The sequence below is a fragment of the Ochlerotatus camptorhynchus genome, unplaced genomic scaffold (assembly GCF_037179485.1).
Source record: "Ochlerotatus camptorhynchus isolate MF236.1 unplaced genomic scaffold, CSIRO-AGI_Acam_v1.1 ptg000072l, whole genome shotgun sequence".
Taxonomy (NCBI): Eukaryota; Metazoa; Arthropoda; class Insecta; order Diptera; family Culicidae; genus Ochlerotatus; species Ochlerotatus camptorhynchus.
This window is the reverse complement of record NW_027040562.1, coordinates 222939-243866: the sequence shown is the minus strand read 5'-3', so window position 1 is coordinate 243866 and position 20928 is coordinate 222939. Positions and strand designations below refer to the sequence as shown.

At 39.0% G+C, this 20928-nt stretch overlaps 1 protein-coding gene across 1 annotated transcript in view; it reads right to left on the bottom strand.

The window, feature by feature from the left end:
• The window catches only part of LOC135697547 (probable 3',5'-cyclic phosphodiesterase pde-5), a gene marked incomplete at its 3' end in the record, with an annotated part of 81063 nt that extends 62761 nt beyond the window's left edge, over window positions 1-18302 (bottom strand). The window contains exons 1-2 of the mRNA XM_065217300.1: window positions 18201-18302; window positions 1357-1458 (exon numbers count right to left, since the gene is read on the bottom strand). Coding sequence (XP_065073372.1) covers window positions 1357-1458; window positions 18201-18291 — 193 coding nt within the window. The remainder of the gene's footprint in view (window positions 1-1356; window positions 1459-18200) is intronic.
• Between the last annotated feature and the right edge of the window lie 2626 nt (window positions 18303-20928).

The following is a 20928-nucleotide window of genomic DNA, read 5'->3' as shown; positions in this document are numbered from 1 at the left end:
AAGTTATAGTTAAATGTAAACAGAAATACGCGATAATTCATATTTTCAGCGGTTGGTGGTTGATTTTAAATATACTAACGGTACTGCCTACGACTACGACGGAGCCTACGACAACGACAACAGCCCTGAAGGCGTGCTTTTGGCCCTTTTTAAAAAATGTTATCTCTAGTTCCAATCATCTTTTTCTCATCAAGGGTACAAAAGGGTACAGATAATATTCTTTAGATTTTGTGGGCAGAACCATGTGCTTTCAGAATATGCGTAGAAGTTTTGCTCATATTTGCTCCTTTTGGAGGAAAGTGTCCTGGAAAAATGAACTTTTCCACAAAAAACAGGAAAAACTTTCGTAAAACAACATCCAGCAATCCCCCAAAAAAAAAATGCGTCCTCTCATGATCTTGAAGTTCTTGAAAATGGCTCTCAAAATAGAACAGAAAAAAAAAGTTAGGGCAAAAAACTGTTTTTTTTTCCAGAACCACCCTATCTGAATTTAGAAAAACTTGTATAGAACTAGGACGAGAGGAACAACACAATAGTTGGGTAAAGAAGAATTGTAATTATAACACACCATCGACTGGAAATGCTCTCGCAACGTGGGGCTTTAGGTAGTGATGAAAACGTCACTAGAACTATTCCACAGCCGCGGTCAGTTTATGAGCAAAAGAAGGACGCACATTTTTTTGCCTGTAGACTTGGAGACATACTTCAAGTCTCCGCGTACATCGTACGGGTTAGGCAAAAGATGTGCGTCTAACTTTAAAAACTGTCGCATTAATGGCCCTTCGCTCATTTCAATTTTCATACTGCCGTACTCTAACGGAACAATCCACCTACTCTCTTCTAAATGATCATTCTCTAGCTAATAAATTATCACACTAAAGTTTCATGTTAGCATTTCCAACCAACTCTAGAACTGTTGATGTGACTGTGACTCTAGACTGTGTTGATGAGATAGAATTTTGATGTCTGGGACAAAGTTGCTTGACATTAAATTATCTGACACTGTAGAAGCAAGTATTCCCCTTAAATATATAAATAAAAAGTTACGAGTTTTTATTCTAAAAAAAAGAGGACCATCCTAGTTACCACCGTGGCCAAAAGGAAGATCTTATCTTGTAGATAAACTTTTTCCAAGACGTAAAACTCGACCCGACTCTCATATGAGCGCATAGTGATCTAGATGGGCGTTCAAACATTTCCATATGCATTTTGGTGCAGCCTGGATTAGAGGAGCGTATGTAGATCGAAATGTCTGCGCCCCATAACAGGCCTGATTAGAACCGACAGTGTTTTCGCAATTGGATTTAGGTATCCCTCGAGTGGGCGCTCTACATTAAAAAGTGTATCGAGTCTTACCGTTATTGTTTTGTCTAAGTTGTTTCCCTTTTACATGTTGTCCAATGGCGTTCGCTGATTTGGGATTTGAATACCATCTTACTGGAGGAGCCGGTGATGATGCTGAAAGAATTGGTAAATTAACTGTTGTTTATAAAGCATTTTGATTTACGGATATATTTTTATTTTATTTTATTAGCTCGAACGGCTCTTGTCCCGTCCGGGACTGTAACACTTCTTCGGGAATATGCCAAAGTGAGAGGGTAATGCTATGTTCAGACTAGGGAGTTATAATATGTTACAAGGCTATCTTTATCACAGTTTTCTTGTCGATAATTAATTTATAACGGTTACATGGTTCTATTGTGTATCAGGGCAATCATTCCAGGTTTCTTGTTGGAGATAAGTATCTAGTTCTTCTCTTTAAGTTACAAGCTGCTAAGGTAGTATCGTTTTCATTTCACCCAACTTCTGCAGATGCTGTCGTTTTTTTCAAACGGTTTTCTTAGACATCATCAAAGGACTGTTTTGGAATTGCAGTGAGAAGACGTCCAATGAGATAGTGAGCGGGCGATATCACTTCTAGACCGTTGAGATCTGCTATTTTCACGAATAGCTGATGTGAGTTCCGGATCGCTAAGATTTCTGCTAGTATGATAGCATATTGCACATAATTCGGCGACATGTTTCCAAAGATAGCTTTCAAATGGGTCTTAGTGCTTTTCACAGCGGCCTCTCAAATATCGCATTCAGGAGCATCAGGCAGAACGAAGTCTCATTCAATTCTTCTGGCTTGACAAAACGATTCGATTTCGTTGCTTTCTTGTTCCTGCTTGAGCAACTGAAGTTAGTTCAGTTCATGATTAGCATAATTGAAGTTCGTTCCATAATTCGAGTGCACCTGATGTTCTATGGGGCTGTTCATAAACTACGTATACTCTTTAGGGAGGGGAGGGGGTCTATGCCATACAAATTTCTAAAAAAAATGTATGGACGATTGTTTACGCGGGGAGATGGGGGGTCAAAAACCTCTTAAAATCGGTCTACGTAGATTATGAGCAGCCCCTTATACCCACAATGACGTTTATATAAGGTCCGAGCCAACAAGCAGCTTGCTGGTTTTAGAAGCAAAAATTTGTAAACATTGCTGAGCACTCAAGTGACGACGTCACTCTACCATAACATTCGTGTAAAAAGATAATGCAATGTCAATGAAATACAAATACCACTAAACATCATAGTCCAGGTCTCGTTGCCGTATTGGACCACCGGTCTAATCAGCGTCTTGTAGATAGTCAACTTCGTGCGGCGGCGAATTTTATTCGACCGGAGCGTCCTCCGGAGTCCAAAGCATGCACGATTCCCTGCCATAATGCGTCTTTGAACTTCTCTGCTGGTATCATTTTTGGCGGTCACCAGTGAGCCCAAATACACCTACTCGACCACCCCGATTTCGACACCGTCAATCTGAACTCGGGGTGGGAGGCTAACATTGTCTTCACCTCTTCCTTTCATGTATTCTGTCTTTGATACGTTGATGGCAAGTCCAATCCACCTAGCTTCAGCTTTCAGCCTGAAGTACGTTTCCTCCATTGTTGATGTACGTTTCCGCCAAAGTTCCGTGCCATGATGTCGATGTCATTTGCGAAACCAAGAAGCTGGATGGACTTCCTGAAGATCGTACCACTCGTGTCTATCCCAGCTCTTCTTATCACGTCTTCTAACGGTTAGAAGGTAACCGTCCAAGTCATTGCATATATCGGCTTGCGGCACGTAGCCTTTGCGCGAACTATTTAGCTTCTCGTAGAACTTTCGTGTATCGTTTACACGGTACAGATTTTTCATCGCGTCGCGATCTCGGTCTTCCTGCTGAGGCTTCTTTCTTCGGAAAACCGAGTATTGTCTATTCCGCACTTGTCTGTATCGCTCCACATTCAATTTCGTGCGGTGTTGCAGCATTTTCGCCCGTGCTGCATTCTTCTCCTCTACTAACAGTTTGAATTCACCGTCAAACCAGTCATTTCTTTGGTCCGAGATCGCAGTACCTAGTGCATACATCGAGCTGTGTAAGATGGCAGAGTAAATACAGTCCAACCTAACTTGCGGAGTGCATACAATAGAAACTGCTTTTGAACGGACTCTATTCTTCCTTCGTGTGTGATTGAAAAAGGAGACCAAACTATGCTTCAATATTCTAATATAAACCTCACATAAGCAATGTAGAAACGTTTTATGAAACCAAGCATGATAATAATTGTGTTAAAATGATCGATGAAAGTAAACTCCCCGTTCACGAGATGCGCAAACACTCCACCAAGACCATACTTTCAATTCATTAACATTTGCCATGCTTTCAATTCATTAACATTTCACGGAGTTTGTGCTTCACGAATAGTTTCCACTTTATCTGGGCATGGAAGAAGACCATTCTCAGTGAAAACCAGTGTTGTCACATATACAGATTTATCTGTAATCATACAGATTTTTCTCTATATTTTGATACAGATATCTGTATGTAAAGATTACAGATTTTTAGAAAATACACAGATTTTTGAAATAAGTGGAAAATACGTTTCACGTTTTATTATATTTATTAATTCCGTTTTTCAAACGGATAACGGTTAAATAATAAGTTATTATTGTATTCCCTAATAAAAATGTTAAGGTTAATTTGCCTTACGACGTGTTTGGGGTATCATCCAAACCATTTGTGGAAAAGTTCAGTCATTTGGATTATCGTTCGTTTATGGTATTTTTATTAGGGTTACCTATCATCGATAATTTTGAAAGAACTTTTGATGTTCAGATGTTCGAATTTCTGATTTATGAACTGATGAACAATAAGAAAGCGAAACTAATAACCCTTCAATATTAGTTTCCCTTTCTTATTGTTTGATTAACCATGTCGCCATGTCGCAGAAAGCTGAATATTTTGTCATTTGAATAGCGTCATATCTGAAAAAATAACAATGTATCAATGCGACTTAGCTTCAAAATAAAGGTTTGTGTTGTAACAAACTACAAGACAATATATAAAACAGAGAGTGTACATTTAGTTTGCGTTTTAGCTTTGATGTGGAATAATTTTAATTCATTTTTTTAAACTCGCTGTTCGGACTGGGAGGGAACTTTCCCTTTTGGTAGTGGACTGTATCGGCAGGGTGGTGGAGGAAGCAAGCGTCGATCGGAAATCAACTCGTAAGGGCTCTGAAAAGAGCTGGTGGGTTCGACGCTGCTCCAAACCAGGGATGTGTGCAAAATAAACTTGATCGGGACGGCTACGCTAACAACTGTTTATTCTCTCCTCTTTCTCTCTACAAATTCTGCTTCTACTGCTGCTGATGTTTGCTGGTGCTTGGTCGGAAAAGAACTCTTGTTTTGCACGGTGATGCATGCCTCTTTTAAAGCGGCGAGCGTTGATGTGGTCGTCGCTGATTGGTGGATGTTGTAGCCTATTGATGGTCTCGTTCTTCGCTGCTTGTTGGTCGTGTTCGTATCAGTTGACTTTCGGCGGAGACGGAACATACTCCCCCGGTTGAGGTAACTCAACGATTAACAACGATTGTCTAGAATTGCGGATTGGGTGTCGGTATCAGGGTTTCACGGATGATCGGCATGGTTCGTAGGTTCTTCTTCCTGTGTAGTAGGATAATTTCTGGGTGGGTACTTTGGAAAATAGTACAATTATCCGAATGCTGCTGCTGCTACCTCGTTGTTCAATGAAACGCTTGAAGAATGCCAGGAAGGCATCGGTGCTCAGATCGTATAACGCTTCCAGGCCATCAGTGTAGATCGGATGCAGGTTTGCCAATTTCTTGCAAGGGTCGTGGGTAACAACTCGCTGAATGTCTTCCGCCAAATGGACAAACTGAACCACTTGGGTGATAGTTTCGGTTGCCTGGCGTGGTTGCGGGATGATTAAGGGCTGCTTTTTCTTCAGGTCTACTGGGTCATCTGGGTTGACGATAACTGCTTTCAGTGCAGGTAGCATCTGGTCTGGAACATTTTCGGGTAGTTCGATGTTGTACCTTTCTCTCTGGAGGAAGTCAGGACCACTCCACCAAGACACGATATCGATTTGTTTCTGGATCACAGCGTTCCGGTTTCTTCCAAATGACTGTAGTTGGTTGAGCGGTTTGTTGATCCAGGCCAGCACTATCGTACTTTCGCACCATAGCACAATTTCTCGGAACTCCATATCCAGGACTGGTAATACCTTCTGTACTAACCGGGTTAGCAGGTGAGCGGCGCAAAGTAGTGTTCTCAGTCTGAGCTTGCTGGCTCGATGTCGAATAGAAAGATCCTGTGGCGGTGGCTCCTCAGGCTTTGGTATTGGAACGATATCATTGGAATCAGGATAGGGCATCTTCGGTACAGGATTAGCTGAGCTTGGCTTGTCTGGTGGATCTCTTATTTGTTGTTTCTCAGACGTCGGTAACGGAACGAGTGCACTTGGCTCCAGAACTGGCCTTGAGTGAATTCCAGCTGACATCGGGACCGGCTTGAACATCGGACAGTTTTCGGTTGGCATCAGAAACCGCTTGAACACCGGATACTTTTCCATTGGCTTCGGGTACCGCATGAATACCGAACGGTTTCCAGTAGACATCGGAAACATCTTGAACACGGGCCGGGTTCCGGCAGACATCGGGAATAGCTTTAGCACCTGATGATTTCGAGTTGGCATCGGAAAATACAACACCGAATGGTCTCCTGTTGACATCGGTAACGGCTTGTTTACCTGATGAATTCTAAGGGTCATCGGGAATTGCTTGGACACCGGACGAGTTCCAGTGGACATCATGAAGGTCGTGACCACCAGACGGGTTCCAGTAGACATTTGGAACGGCTTGAACACCGGACGGGTTCCGGTGGACATCAGGAAAGGCTTGATTACCGCTTTGATTCCGGCGGACATCAGGAACGGCTTGGTGACCGGACGAGTTCCAGTGGATATCATTAATGGCTTGACCACCGGACAGGTTGCAGTGGACATCAAGAATGGTTTGACCACCGGATTGGTTCCGGCGGACATCAGGAAAGGCTTGATCGCAGGCTGGATTCCGGCAGAGATCAGGAACGGCTTGACCACTGAATTGGTTTCGGTGGACATCGAGAACGGTTTGACCACCGGATTGGTTCCGGTGGACATCAGGAAAGGCTTGATCGCAGGCTGGATTCCGGCAGAGATCAGCAACGGCTTGGCCACTGAATTGGTTTCGGTGGACATCGAGAACGGTTTGACCACCGGATTGGTCCCGGCGGACATCAGGAAAGGCTTGATCGCAGGCTGGATTCCGGCAGAGATCAGCAACGGCTTGGCCACTGAATTGGTTTCGGTGGACATCGAGAACGGTTTGACCACCGGATTGGTTCCGGCGGACATCGACAACGGTTTGACCACCGGATTGGTTGCGGCAGACATCAGGAAGGGCTTGATCACAGGCTGGATTCCGGTGGAGATCAGGAACGGCTTGGCCACCGGCTGGATTGCGGCGGACATCAGGAAGGGCTTGATCACAGGCTGGATTCCGGTGGAGATCAGGAACGGCTTGGCCACCGGCTGGATTGCGGCGGACATCTGGAATGGCTTGACCACCGAATTGGTTTCGGCGGACATCGAGAATGGCTTGACCACCGAATTGGTTTCGGCGGACATCGATAATGGCTTGACCACCGGACGGATTCCGGTAGACATCACGAAGAGCTTAACCACCGGCTGGATTGCGGCGGACATCTGGAATGGCTTGACCACCGAATTGGTTTCGGCAGACATCGAGAATGGCTTGACCACCGAATTGGTTTCGGCAGACATCGAGAATGGCTTGACCACCGAATTGGTTTCGGCAGACATCGAGAATGACTTGACCACCGGACGGATTCCAGCAGACATCGGGGACGGTTGGACCACCGGATAGGTTCTGGCGGCCCTCAGGAATGGCTTGATTACTGGAAGGATTCCGGTAGACATCGGGTAAGACATCAACACCGGATGGTTTCCGACGGGGATACAATTCAAGATCGGTCTGGTTCCAGTCGAGGTTAGGATTGTTTTCGGAACTTCACCAGCTGCGACGGACTTCGGTTCGATGGCTTGAAAGTCGTCTTGGAATAGCTTCGGATTGACTTCGGTTGTTTCGGGATGTTTAAACCGTTTCGGTTTTACATCCATGACTTGAGGTGAGTCCTTATTGACATGGCACTCGGTTGGTTCACTTGCCATGTTATTAGGCTTGACTTCTACGAACTTGGCTGAATTCTCGACGTAACGGTCCTCTGTCAATCCACGAGGAAGATAATTTGGCTTGCACGCAGAGTTGAGCTTAACATAGTCAGCTTCGGTTGGAACCTCATCTTCAATCGTACTTGTCAGCTTGGTTTCAGTATCGGCAGGATTACCGTACTCGGCCACACTGGCAGGTGGAGGTGAATCATCGACTAGCCGGACCTCGGTCGGTCCACAATGGGAGTTCAACGGCATAATCATGGGTTTCGCCTTCAAGAGTTCGGTTGGATTATCCACTTCAGTTGACTTCTTGATCGACTTCGTTTCGGTGGATTGATTCACAATCGTCTTCACATCGATGGTTTGGATCGGGTACGACATACGCTGCGGTGGCAACTTTATCGTCATTAACGTACATGGCAGTTCCATCGCGTGTGGAATCGGAACGGGCTGTTCCGTCATTCGAGTCATTGGTTGATTTTGGACGATCCGAGCGTATGGTTTGCTTGTGGCCGGTGATGGTGTTCGGTGTTGGTGGTGCCTGATATCGGTAGTTGGAAAGGCAAGCAGCAATGTTTCCACCAGTATACAGGCCTCGGTGTAGAGATCATCGAAACGCAGGTAGTCCTCATCCTGCTCATCAAATCTCTCTGCAGAGATGGCGGTCATAATTCTGTTGTGCAACCATTGATACTCCTGGTAATACCGCTGGAGGTTCCTGGCGTGCCTGTTACACAGCACCGGATGCATGGTGATATCGGTTTCTTGCACTTCCTTCAGGATTCGCGTTACCTTCGCCTCTACTAAGCCACGAAGTACGATCAACCTTTCCACATCGGTCATCTTTGGAACGCGTAGTAAACTATCACACGCATGCGATTCACTTTTCGGAATATTGTTTTTCGCGAACGCGCTCACTCATATGATTCACTTTTTTGTATACTTCGCACACGATGCTGTCATCGGCAGCAGCGGAAGTAGTTTTGTTTGTTTGGTACTTGGCTAGCGTAGCACGTCCGTTTCTTTCGGTGGGAAATCGGCTTCGTTCCAGTTGGCAGGAACATCTATGCGTAAACTTTCACGGCGAAAGCTTCTTGGCTCGTGATCCGGTTCGGATGGACCAATTTATGTTCGGACTGGGAGGGAACTTTCCCTTTTGGTAGTGGACTGTATCGGCAGGGTGGTGGAGGAAGCAAGCGTCGATCGGAAATCAACTCGTAAGGGCTCTGAAAAGAGCTGGTGGGTTCGACGCTGCTCCAAACCAGGGATGTGTGCAAAATAAACTTGATCGGGACGGCTACGCTAACAACTGTTTATTCTCTCCTCTTTCTCTCTACAAATTCTGCTTCTACTGCTGCTGATGTTTGCTGGTGCTTGGTCGGAAAAGAACTCTTGTTTTGCACGGTGATGCATGCCTCTTTTAAAGCGGCGAGCGTTGATGTGGTCGTCGCTGATTGGTGGATGTTGTAGCCTATTGATGGTCTCGTTCTTCGCTGCTTGTTGGTCGTGTTCGTATCAGTTGACTTTCGGCGGAGACGGAACACTCGCATTAGTAAAAAGCTCGCATTAGCATCTACTTCTAGAAAAAACTTATTCCTATTCGATTAACTTCTACATGTTGAAAATTTTTCATACCAATCTGACGTTTGGTGTTAGAGACAGGACCATTTCCCCATTTTACCTTTATTGTGGAATAATTTTAATTCTTTTTTTTTTAAACTCAATGACACACCCTATCAAGCTGACATGTTCACAGTAGAAAGCTCGCATTAATTTCTAATTGTAAAAAAAAAATCATTTTATCTGACGTTTGGTGTTAAAGAAAGAGTGATTTCCCTGTTTTACCTTTGGTACCTAGTTGTAACTAAAGATTTAAAATTGGATTCAACACGGCTTTCTGTCTGTAACAAATAGCCAGTAATAAAAACTATTTCACCTTTTTTAAACATACTCGGTTTTTATTCGCTCGGTCGAAATGTGACGTAATGGTAGCAAAAGAATACAGAAGAGATTGAACTATCCCAAAGAGTTTTACAGGTATTTACTGACAACAAATACTGAGTAGACTAAGGTATGTAGATTCAAGCAACAACAAACTGATTCGATATCCTTTTAATTTTCCAAATGCTTAAATCAAATTACAATCTGGTTTGATGAGAAGAGTTTGAGAAAATTAAAGATCAAACATTAAAATTGAAAGAAGAATCATGGGTCATAAATAATCTAATTCTTGGGTAGTCTCTCACTATTGGGACTTTTTTTTTTAGACTTGTAGAAAAGATACAAATCACTTTGAAAATCAAGATTCTGGGATTTCGAGATCTTTTAAATAGAGACATACTTTAGAAAGCAAACTTCACTTTTCATAATTCTAAACTTTGAACAAACTCTTTCCGAACTTTTAATGAACTCAAGCGAGGTTTACGTAGATCCGTGCTAAGACCATAATAGAGAAATTATATATATTTCTTACAGATTTTTGTCAGCCAGATACCGATTCAAAAGATTTTTTACGCAGAAAATACAGATTTAAATAAGAAAACAATGTGGAAACGCTGGTTAAAACACGACACAGGTAAGAAAATTTGTTAACAAAAAACTTGCATTTCTTTAAGTTTGCTTTAATATTGAACCTATCTAGTCTCTCTTGGGTCAAATAAAGCTTTCTTTTGCAGTCATCAAAATACTTCGCTGCTATAAGAACGCCATCTACACGCAGAGAAAAATATTTTAAACGGTATAATATTTGACGTAAAATCAATAAGAATTTCATTTTGTTTTGGCTGCAAAAAGAAATTATTATTGTTTCAACAATCCAGTATTTTCGCTCCTTTTTTTTCAATATAATATAATATAATAATATAATAATATACAATATAATTATAATTTGCAATATAATTTCAAACGGAATTGTTTGTTTAAATACAAGTAAAGTTTTGTTTTGGTTCAATGCAAACAATTTTCTGTCCGTGTAGGTAGCAGAACACAAAATCTTGACTTTTTGGAAGATTACGACACACGATGACGCACCTTGCGGAAGCCTGTTGCACACCTTGATCAAAGATGAATACTAAGATGAAACCAAAGATGAATACTAAGATGAAACTGTCGGAAGAAAAATTTTCTATTTTAGTGTCCTCTTTCACGGTGCAGTATGCAAGGTAATTTAGTGGTTTAGCTGCCTTCTCGGCAGAGATGAAATTTTGCGCTCATTTTTATCAAAACTATCACACCAAAATCAGAGATGTCGCATTTTTTAATTACTCGATTAACAACTAATCGATTTTTTTTTGTTAGCTGTGCTGCCATTTTTCCACCAATGAGAGTGCATCACATGTTTGAAACAATCGGTGATGATTCTCTGGAGATGTTAATGCTTATATCGGCATGATATAACCGATTACAAATATTTTACTTTTCGGTTCGTTAATCGATTAATCGATTATTCGAATGAAAATCGGCCATCACTAGATGAATGTGAAACGTCATTTAAATATATAAGGACCGTACATACATAATGATACAATACGCCTTTTTAATAGAAACCAAGCGATCGATTCAACCTCTGCTAATGAATAGGAGAACGTCAAAAAGAGTATTGTGAGCAGAAATTTCAGCCGTGAGACATAGGAAGGGGAACATTTTTTCACTTTTACTGATAAATTGATTCATCAGAGATGCTCTAAAACATGATCTACCGTTGAAAAATTTAATTCTGTATCGGTTATGCAAGAATCCTGCTAGTGTTCATGACTATTTTTGTTGAGAAAAATGGTAAATTAGAATAGTGCCTTAGTGGTTATCACAAACGAAGTGACAGACGGAGCGGCTCGAAAACTTTGGTGACTAACCTGCTATTGTAATTTTTCAGTGTACCACATGGCAACACCACTACTACTGGATTGTACCACATGGCAACACTACTATTGGATTGAACTAACATTTTCACCAAATGTACTAGAATGTTTTGGTTCTATCTCTTTCACTCTACTCTAAACTGAAATGCATAAAAAAATGACAAAATGATACACTCTTTGCAACACAAACGAAGTGACAGACGGAGCGGCTCGAAAACTTTGGTGACTAACCTGCTATTGCAATTTTTCAGTGTACCACATGGCAACACCATTACTACTGGATTGTACCACATGGCAAAACTACTACTAGATTGAACTAGCATTTTCACCAAATGTACTAGAATGTTTTGGTTCTATTTCTTTCACTCTACTCAAAGCTGAAATGCATCAAAAATGACAAAATGATACGCACTCTTTGCACACTGTCAAAGAATCATTGTACACAAAATCAACTTTGTTCAAATCAAAACAAAAAAAAACTAACCCATCTGGTGGATGATGGCACAAGCTTCCAAGAAAATTCTATTACACTCTAACTTGAAAGTACTCATTAATGAGTAAAAAAGACCCATTTTGAAGAAAAGTGGCTTAACTCATTAATGATTAAACAATTTTACCCATTAATGAGTATCTGTTACCCATTAATGATTAACAATTACTCATTAATGGGTAACAGATACTCATTGACGGGTAAAAAATTTGCTCATTTAATGAGTTAAGCCACTTTTCTTCAAAATGGGTCTTTTTCAACCATTAATGGGTACTTTCAAGTTAGCGTGTACAGCGAACCACATTATTTTAATTGGCAAATCAAAGTTGGCACTCGTGGATAATAGACGAACTATGAAAGTGATGATGGTTTCAAAAATTTTCACGGAGAGGTATACGAGTGCAATCTTAAAATGCTTTTATTTTGTAAATGGAGCATTTTATTTAAATCTGGTTACTGCTACAGTGGTAGAAATGCTGAAATCTATGTATACACCTAAAAATCTGAAAATAAATTATTTTTTCTATATTGTATATCTATTGTGTAGTCCTTAAGTTTTCTACTAACGTAGCATCAACCAGATTTAAATAAAATGCTCCATTTGCAAATTATTAGCATTTTAAAATTGAACTCGTATACCTCACCGTGTAAAATTTTGAAACCATCATCACTTTCATAGTTCTTCTATTCTCCACAAGTACCAACTTTGATTTGCCAATTGATTTCTTCGCCAGTTAGTCGTCTGTCACTTCGTTTGTGCTTTACACTCTGTCAAAGATCATATTGCACACAAAATCAACTATGTTCAAATCAAAACAAAAATACTAGCCCATCTAGTGGCTGATGGCACAAGCTTCTTAGAAAATTATATTACAGCGAACCACATTATTTTAATTGATTTCTTCGCCAGTTAGTCGTCTGTCACTTCGTTTGTGGTGGTTATGATCTTCCGGTTTTCTTGTGTGTACATAATTTGAGTGCAAATTAGTTCAGATCGGTGGAAAATCATACAATAAGACAATTACCGATGGAAATTGGCAAGATGTTAAATGAAAAATATTTTAATTTGCGTTGTGAAAAAAATCTTATTCTGATGTAACAAACGGTTTGGTTGACGTTTCCTCTGTAACTCGTGGGGCGCACATACGTTGGTGGTGCTTTAAAAAGGTCTATTTGAAAGGGACCGGGGCTAATCACAAATTACGTCCCCAAGGTAACTGAAATAAACACGAGTGTTCACCGGTTGCCTTGATGGTATAAATCACCATAAACACGGACAGAAAATTATTCGCATTGAACAAAAAAAAAACTTTAGTTGTATTTAAACAAACAATTCCGGTTGAAATTATATTGCATTTTGTTGTTTCAATAATACTTATTCATATAATTTCAAAATAGGATTATTTTTGTTTTAATAAGCCACTTTTCAACTGAAATTATTGTAAAAATAACAATATTCTATTATTAAGCCAACAATAGTTAATTTTAATCTAGCATTTATTTGCTGTGTCCCCGGGCCATGAATGCAAAATTAACTACCAACCATTCCCTCGTTTTCACCCGGACAAAAATGTAAACAATAACAAAACTTTTCTCGTTTGATTCAGCTCTTTTCCGCGTTCCACGTAAGTATTGTTTTTAATTGTGAATTTCGGGAAATAAGTGCAAGATTTCCGAAAATCTTGAGACTTGAGGTATGTAAGTACGCTGCAGTTCGAGCTGCAGTTGCTAAACATAATCAATTATTCTGTTTTTTTCTCTTTTAAAAACAAACATAGTGTTGTTGTTGACACAGCTGCCAAATTTGACAGCTTACGTCAAAACCATGAAAGCTCTTGTAAATTCGAAAAGATTTTCTTTTTGATTTAACAATCCATGGGTTTTAAGAAACAACAATACTGGATTGTTGAAACAATAATGATTTCTTTTTGCAGCCAAAACAAAATGAAATTCTTATTGATTTTACGTCAAATATTTTTACACGGTTAGAAAAAGTACTCAAAATTAAGTTCTTTTCACTCATCTCGGCACTATAGTGCAGGAACCCAAAAGTAGGTAAAGCTGGTTAAAGTAATTTTCATTTACTTGTGTGCAGTTCGTATTGAATTTTCCACTGGCTTTTTAACCAAAAGTAAGTTAGTTGTACCCAAAGTAGGTAAATATGATTATACTCAACGTTGGCTTCCCACACTTTACTACCCCTGCTGGGTGGTTTTGCTCCTCCGTTTTTGGCAACATTACACGCAGAAAAAATATTTTAAACGTAATAATATTTGAAGTAAAATCAATGAGAATTTCATTTTGTTTTGGCTGCAAAAAGAAATCATTATTGTTTCTACTATCCAGTATTTTTGTTGCTCAAAACCCATGGATTGTTAAATCAAAAAGAAAATCTTTTCGAATTTACAACAGCTTTCATGGTTTTGACGTAAAATGTCAAATTTGGCAGCTGGGTCAACAACAAAAATATGTTTGTTTTTAAAAGAGATTTCTTGATGATTCAATCATATTTATTTTATGAAGTCTGACAATTCACGCAGTAGAAATAAAAATATGTTTATTGATTCAAAAACCCCGAGTGATTTGAGATTTGGGCGTCACTGCATTTGTAAACAAACACGTCAATCACCGATTTCTCGCGAATAAAAGCTCAATCTCGAAAAGTAATAACACTATAGTGTCGCCCCGTAACGTGGGTAGATCACCTTTTCGTGGTACGTTACGGGATGTAAGATCTACCACCGATTCCTAGTCTTGACTACTTCAAACTAGGGGAACAGGATTTTACAGTAATCAAAGGAACACATCTTAGTCCTTGTTACTTTTTATGCCTTGTTGATAGTGATAAGTCCTCGGGTTGCGTGGACCGAGGATGATCTTGAAACAAGGAAAAAATGAGTTAGTTAGTCTTCACCTATGTGATTCCTAATCTTCTATTCGTTGTTTCCTAGTTTGAAGTGGTTAAGACTAGGGTTCTGATGCATGGTCATTATCGGTGTCATGTCTTGTTTTTTTTGCTAAGGAATCCAATTTTGACTGACAAAGGGGCGCGCCTTTGGAGGGTGTTTCAACACTCCGAAGGGTATAAATAGCGGGACCTTTCAATTAGAATCGATTCCTTGCGATAAAGGCAAGAATGACAACTGTATCAAAACCGAATACTTCATCATTTCTCAATAGTGATGGAGTAATACGACATGCACTAAACTAAGGACACGGGATATACTACAATAGATCAAATTACTGGTCGCAGTGGTTTTATGTCCCGAACAGAGGAAAAAAAAAAAAAACACTATAGTGTTATTACTTTTTGAGATTGATCACCGATTTCTCGCGAATAAAAGCTCAATCTCGAAAAGTAATAACACTATAGTGTTATTACTTTTCGAGATTGAGCTTTTATTCGCGAGAAATCGATGATTGCCGTGTTTGTTTACAAATGCAATTACGCCCAAATCTCAAATCAGTTCGAAAATAATATGGCTATTTTTTTATGTTTTGTTTTCTTTTTCACTGATAATACTTCGGAATGGAAGTAAAGCCGTTGATCCCTGGTTCATTAGTTGATGGGTCGATATGTAGGGTCCAGGTGTGGGAGCTGCTTTTCTGGCGTCGGGAGTATTGGTACTCAGTACGGAAAACAAGATCGACGAAAAAAAAAATGAAGGAAGAAAAGAGAAAATTTATTATATTTAGCAACTGCAGCTCGAACTGCAGCATACTCAAGTCTCAAGATTTTCGGAAATTTTGTCATTTTTTACATTTTTGTCCGGGTGAAAACGAGGGAATGGTTGGTAGTTATTTTTGCATTCATGAGCCAGGGAATATATAGACACAGCAAATAAATGCTAAATTAAAATTAACTATTGTAGGCTTAATAATAGAATATTGTTAATTTTACAAAAGTTGCAGTTGAAAAGTGGCTTATTAAAACAAAAAGAATCCTATTTTGAATTTATATGAATAAGTATTATTAAAACAACAGAATGCAATATAATTTCAACCGGAATTGTTTGTTTAAATACAACTAAAGTTTTGTTTGGTTCAATGCAAAAAAAATTCTGTCCGTGTAGAAGGAGAAAAGGAGACAAACTAGTCAAAAGTAGGTAAAGTGAACTTTCCGTTGGGTACTTTTTTCTTACCGTGTACGTTTAAAATATTTTTTTTCTGCGTGTATGTCAAATTTGGCAGCTGGGTCAACAACAAAAATATGTTTGTTTTAAAAGAGATTGCTTTTTGATTCAATCGTATATATTTTATGAAGCCTGACAATACACGCAGGAAGAATAAAAATATTTTTATTGATTCAATGATAATTTGGCATTTATTTTTATGTTATGTTTTCTTTTTGTAACAAACAGAATTGCAACCGAGATTAGAAAACCTTTCTTTCAAATCCGTTTTTTTTTTCTAATGTCGTTTTCGTTTTTGCGGTGTAGCACTGGTGTAGTGTAAGCAGGAATAAGCACGAGTCTTTGACAGCTCAACATCATTTGTTTGTAAACAAAGGTGCATCCTATGTCTACACCCTAAAATATTTCGGTGTACGGCAGTGTAGCACCGGTGTAGCTACACCGCAAAAACGAAAACCGACATAAGTAAAATTATATCGCTTCATTTTTTTTTTCTCAAAAAAATTACATAATTTTTCATAAGTTTTGGTAACAGAAGTAACCAGTAAAAAGAAGCAGGCACAGCAGCAGTACCAGCAAGCAGTACACGGACAGAAAATTGTTTGCATTGAACCAAAAAAAAACTTTAATTGTATTTAAGCAAACAATTCCGGTTGAAATTATATTGCATTTTGTTGTTTCAATAATACTTATTCATATAAATTCAAAATAGGATTCTTTTTGGTTGTATCCGCCACTTTTCAATTGCAACTATTGTAAAAATAACAATATTCTATTATTAAGCCAACAATAGTTAATTTTAATTTAGCATTTATTTGCTGTGTTCATTTTCTGGGTCATGAAAGCAAAAATAGCTACCAACGATTCCCTCGTTTTCACCCGGACAAAAATAACTATATATGTAGAGATATATATATATATATATATATATATATATATATATATATATATATATATATATATATATATATATTTTAAAGGACCAAGAAAAAGGCTCCAATTTAATAAAATAAACATTTTCCGGTTTTCTGCGTACAAAACAAACCGCCATAACTTCTGTTTATTACTGTCACCTGTTGAAATTTGGTTGCGATAATTTCCGAAACAAGTTTTGCTAAATTTCCCGAAAGAACTGCTTATGTAAAAAAGTAGGAATACAAATATTTTACCAATTTGTCAAACCATCGATCTCACATGTTTTCCCAAAGTTCTCGAAACAACTGCTCGTAAATAAAAGAAGGCAAAATCTCCTTAAAATTTATAACCAATTTGTCAAACCGACGATATTTTGCCAAATTTTTCGATATGAATGAATGAAAGGTAAATAATCTAAAAATATATTATCAATTTGTCAACCCTAATAGGAAAGAACTACATATACATATAATACCACAAATGGTTCAACCTTATCCCATATTGTTGGAACTGAGTACTGAGAACTGAGCACTTTTTTAAGGTTATTTTCTATGGATTCCCCATCGATCTTACAAGTTTTACGCCAAATGGGACCTTACGGCAACTTGTACTAAGATATTTTTCAGTTAAAGGTACAAAAGATGAGGGACAAAAATTAGTACATTTACCCAATATGCGGGAGATAGAAATAATAATTTGATATGGATTTGTTTACTAACTTTTTTTTTCGGAGATATGGCATTCGGGGAAATGGCACATTCGGGGAAACGGCATTCGGGGAAATGGGTGTTCGGGGAAATGGCGTTCGGGGAAATGGAGTTCGGGGAAGTGACATTCGGGGAAACGATCACACTAAGATTATTTTACAGATTTCTGTAAAATTTTACCGAAATCTCAACAGCTGAACGTTCGGTAAACAATTTTACAGTTTTCCTGTAATTATTTACAGATATCTGTAAAAAATTCACAGATATTTGTGAAAAATAACAGGAAATCTGCGAAACTGTTTACCGAACTTCAGCTGTTGAGATTTCGGTAAAATTTTACAGATTTCTGTAAAAATTTCTAAGTGTGGACATTCGGGGAAATGTAGCACAATCATGAAGCGAATATTTAATCTCCATCAACATCGATTTGGTAAAACTTTGCTCCTGTTAACTTGAGTTGAAAATTTTCGTGAATAGCACACACGCATACTGTATACGTGCCTGCTGCTCTCGCCAAAGAGCATATACATAACTCACCCAGGTTTGCAAGAACCAAACGCTTTTGTTTTAAGACTCGTTTATCTGCCTCACTCACGCTTTTGTACTCTTTTTTCACTGCCAGCTCCATGCTAACATCTGCCTCACTGTAGAAATCTTGCACTTTCTGCAAAACATCTAGTGATAAGGGGTTCTCCTTTTTGGGGTTAGGAGAATACATAATACACTTCGCTTCAACGCATTTTTTCATGTTCTTCACTAAGCGAAAAGAGCATTTGCATTCTTCTGTGGATAAACAAATTCGAATGAACATGTGAAAATAACATACAAGTTTGCACGCATACTTTCCGATCTTCGATGATTTTGGCAAGTACTTATTGTACTCATCTAAAACCGTGTAGAAATTGGTTTCAAACTCTTGCGAAGAATAAATGTATGCAGATTTAATGGGTGCTGCCGTTGCATTGTCGCATACAGGTACCCATATTGCTTAGCATGGCCATCACAAACACTTTTCAGTTCCGTAACACCAGAACAAAGCTTGTAAAGGTCCTGATAAAAATGCATTGTCGAGAAGCGAACTGTTTACGAAGCCGCTTATTTACGGTACACTTTCTTTTTAAGAATACTCCAATAGAACACACCATTTTCCACTCGGTATTTGCAAACTTCTAATGAACTATACAGATGCGCCCGAGATGCTTAAAAATACACGCCTACTTTATGAAAAACAAATTCATAAATTTCATGTTGCATACGTTAATTGATGACACCTTCAAAGACAACTATTTTAACTCAAAATTTAAGTTCGTGTGCAAAATATGAGCAATTTACAGTTGGGTCCAACTTTCACATTAGTGTTTTGTTTTTGGCTGACCATAAATAGTTATTTTGGCAATCCTGTTTCAAAAAAATTTAGATCTAGGTCCGCTTCGCACTTATACTTTGAAAGCTTTTAAAATAATAGGTATGGAAATTAATACCCCGTTCACATTACAGTCTATATCACGTAATATAGGCTGTCTTGAAATGAGCACTCATACATAGGATTTCCAGTGAAAACAAGATGTATGAGTGCTCATTGCAAGACACCGTATATCACGTGATATACGCTGTAATGTGAACGGGGTATAATTTCATTGCTTTAGAAAATGCATCAGAACAATAAAAAAACACCTTCCCTTAATTTTTTTAACTTTTTTCTAAAATGTTATATCGTTATATGCGTTGAACTTTGTTTTAGTTAGTCTTTTTTTTATAATTACTTTATTTGTACAGGCTCAATTGAATAAACTTTACAGAGCCGAGTTATCCTTTGCGTTATACATTATTACTGTCTTAAATTTAAAGTTAAAGGAACTGGACCGAGTACTCGCGGTTGTCTCGAGGTTAGTGGAGATTTACAATTTTTTGGATGGAAAAAGGGAAGAAGGAGGTTTGAAATGTGGTTTACGATACAACTATTTAATTAATCCTAAAGCATGAAATTATTTCTATTCATCTTGAAAACAAACATTGAAAAAAAAAACCACACGTACAAAATACAAACTAAACACAAGGTTAATCAAACTTACAATCTAAGGTTAATATCCTTAAAGTAAACATATATGAGTTTCATAAACTCCAGATCGCGTCTAGCCAAAATATCCCGAACTGGAACATTAGGTTGTCTACCTTGAGCCCGAAGGGAATCATAGAAATGTGATCTGACTCCACGATACTCCGCCCAAGACCAAAGGATGTGATCAGCGTCCTGGTAACCTTGTCCACATTCACAGAAATTGCTGTCTCCCAACCCCACACGGAACAAGTGAGCGTTTAGACAATAGTGATTGGACATGAGACGAGACATCACGCGTATGAAGTCTCGACCCAAGTCCAACCTTTTGAACCATGCAAACTTCGACACCTTAGGGATAATTGAATGTAGCCATCGTCCCAAGCTCCCTTCAGTCCATTGATGTTGCCAGCTAACGAGCGACTGCTGACGATAAATAGAGAAAAATTCACTATAGGCGATTTGTCGATCATAAATGTTGCCTTCCATAGCGCCCACCTTTGCAAGTGAATCCGCCTTCTCATTGCCCAAAATTGAGCAATGCGAAGGGACCCACGCGAAGGTGATGATGAAAGAGCGCACGGATAAAGCACTAAGCAGTTCTCGTATTTTCAAGAGAAAATACGAGAAGTGCTTTATCGGCCTAATGGAACGGATAGCCTCGAAAGAACTGAGACTATCCGTAAAAATAAAGATGTGGTGCGGAAGAAGTGAAGCAATAGTTTCCAAAGTGTAGTGAATTGCTGCCAGTTCAGCCACATACACAGAACAAGGAGCTTCAAGTTTTCGAGAGGCACTATGAAATTCATTAAATACACCAAAACCAGCGGACTCCTCTATTAGAGATCCATCTGTGAAAAACGTTCTTGCAGAATCAACATGGCCATACTTTGCTGCGTATAATGACGGAGCAATCATAGGACGATGATGCTCTGGAATTCCGCGGATTTCCTGCGTCATAGGTAAATCAAAATTCACTGAATTGCCGAAATCGAAGAAGACTACACGATTGGGAATATTTCTTGAAGGGCTGACATCCTGTGTTAAATATAGGTAGTACAAAGTCATAAAACATGTTTGAGGATTTAGCTCCAGAAGCTTCTCAAAGTTTTCGATCACCAGTGGGTTCATTACTTCGCAACGGGTGAGGAGCCTCAGAGATAACTCTGAAAAACGGACGGATAGTGGCAACATGCCCGCCAGCACTTC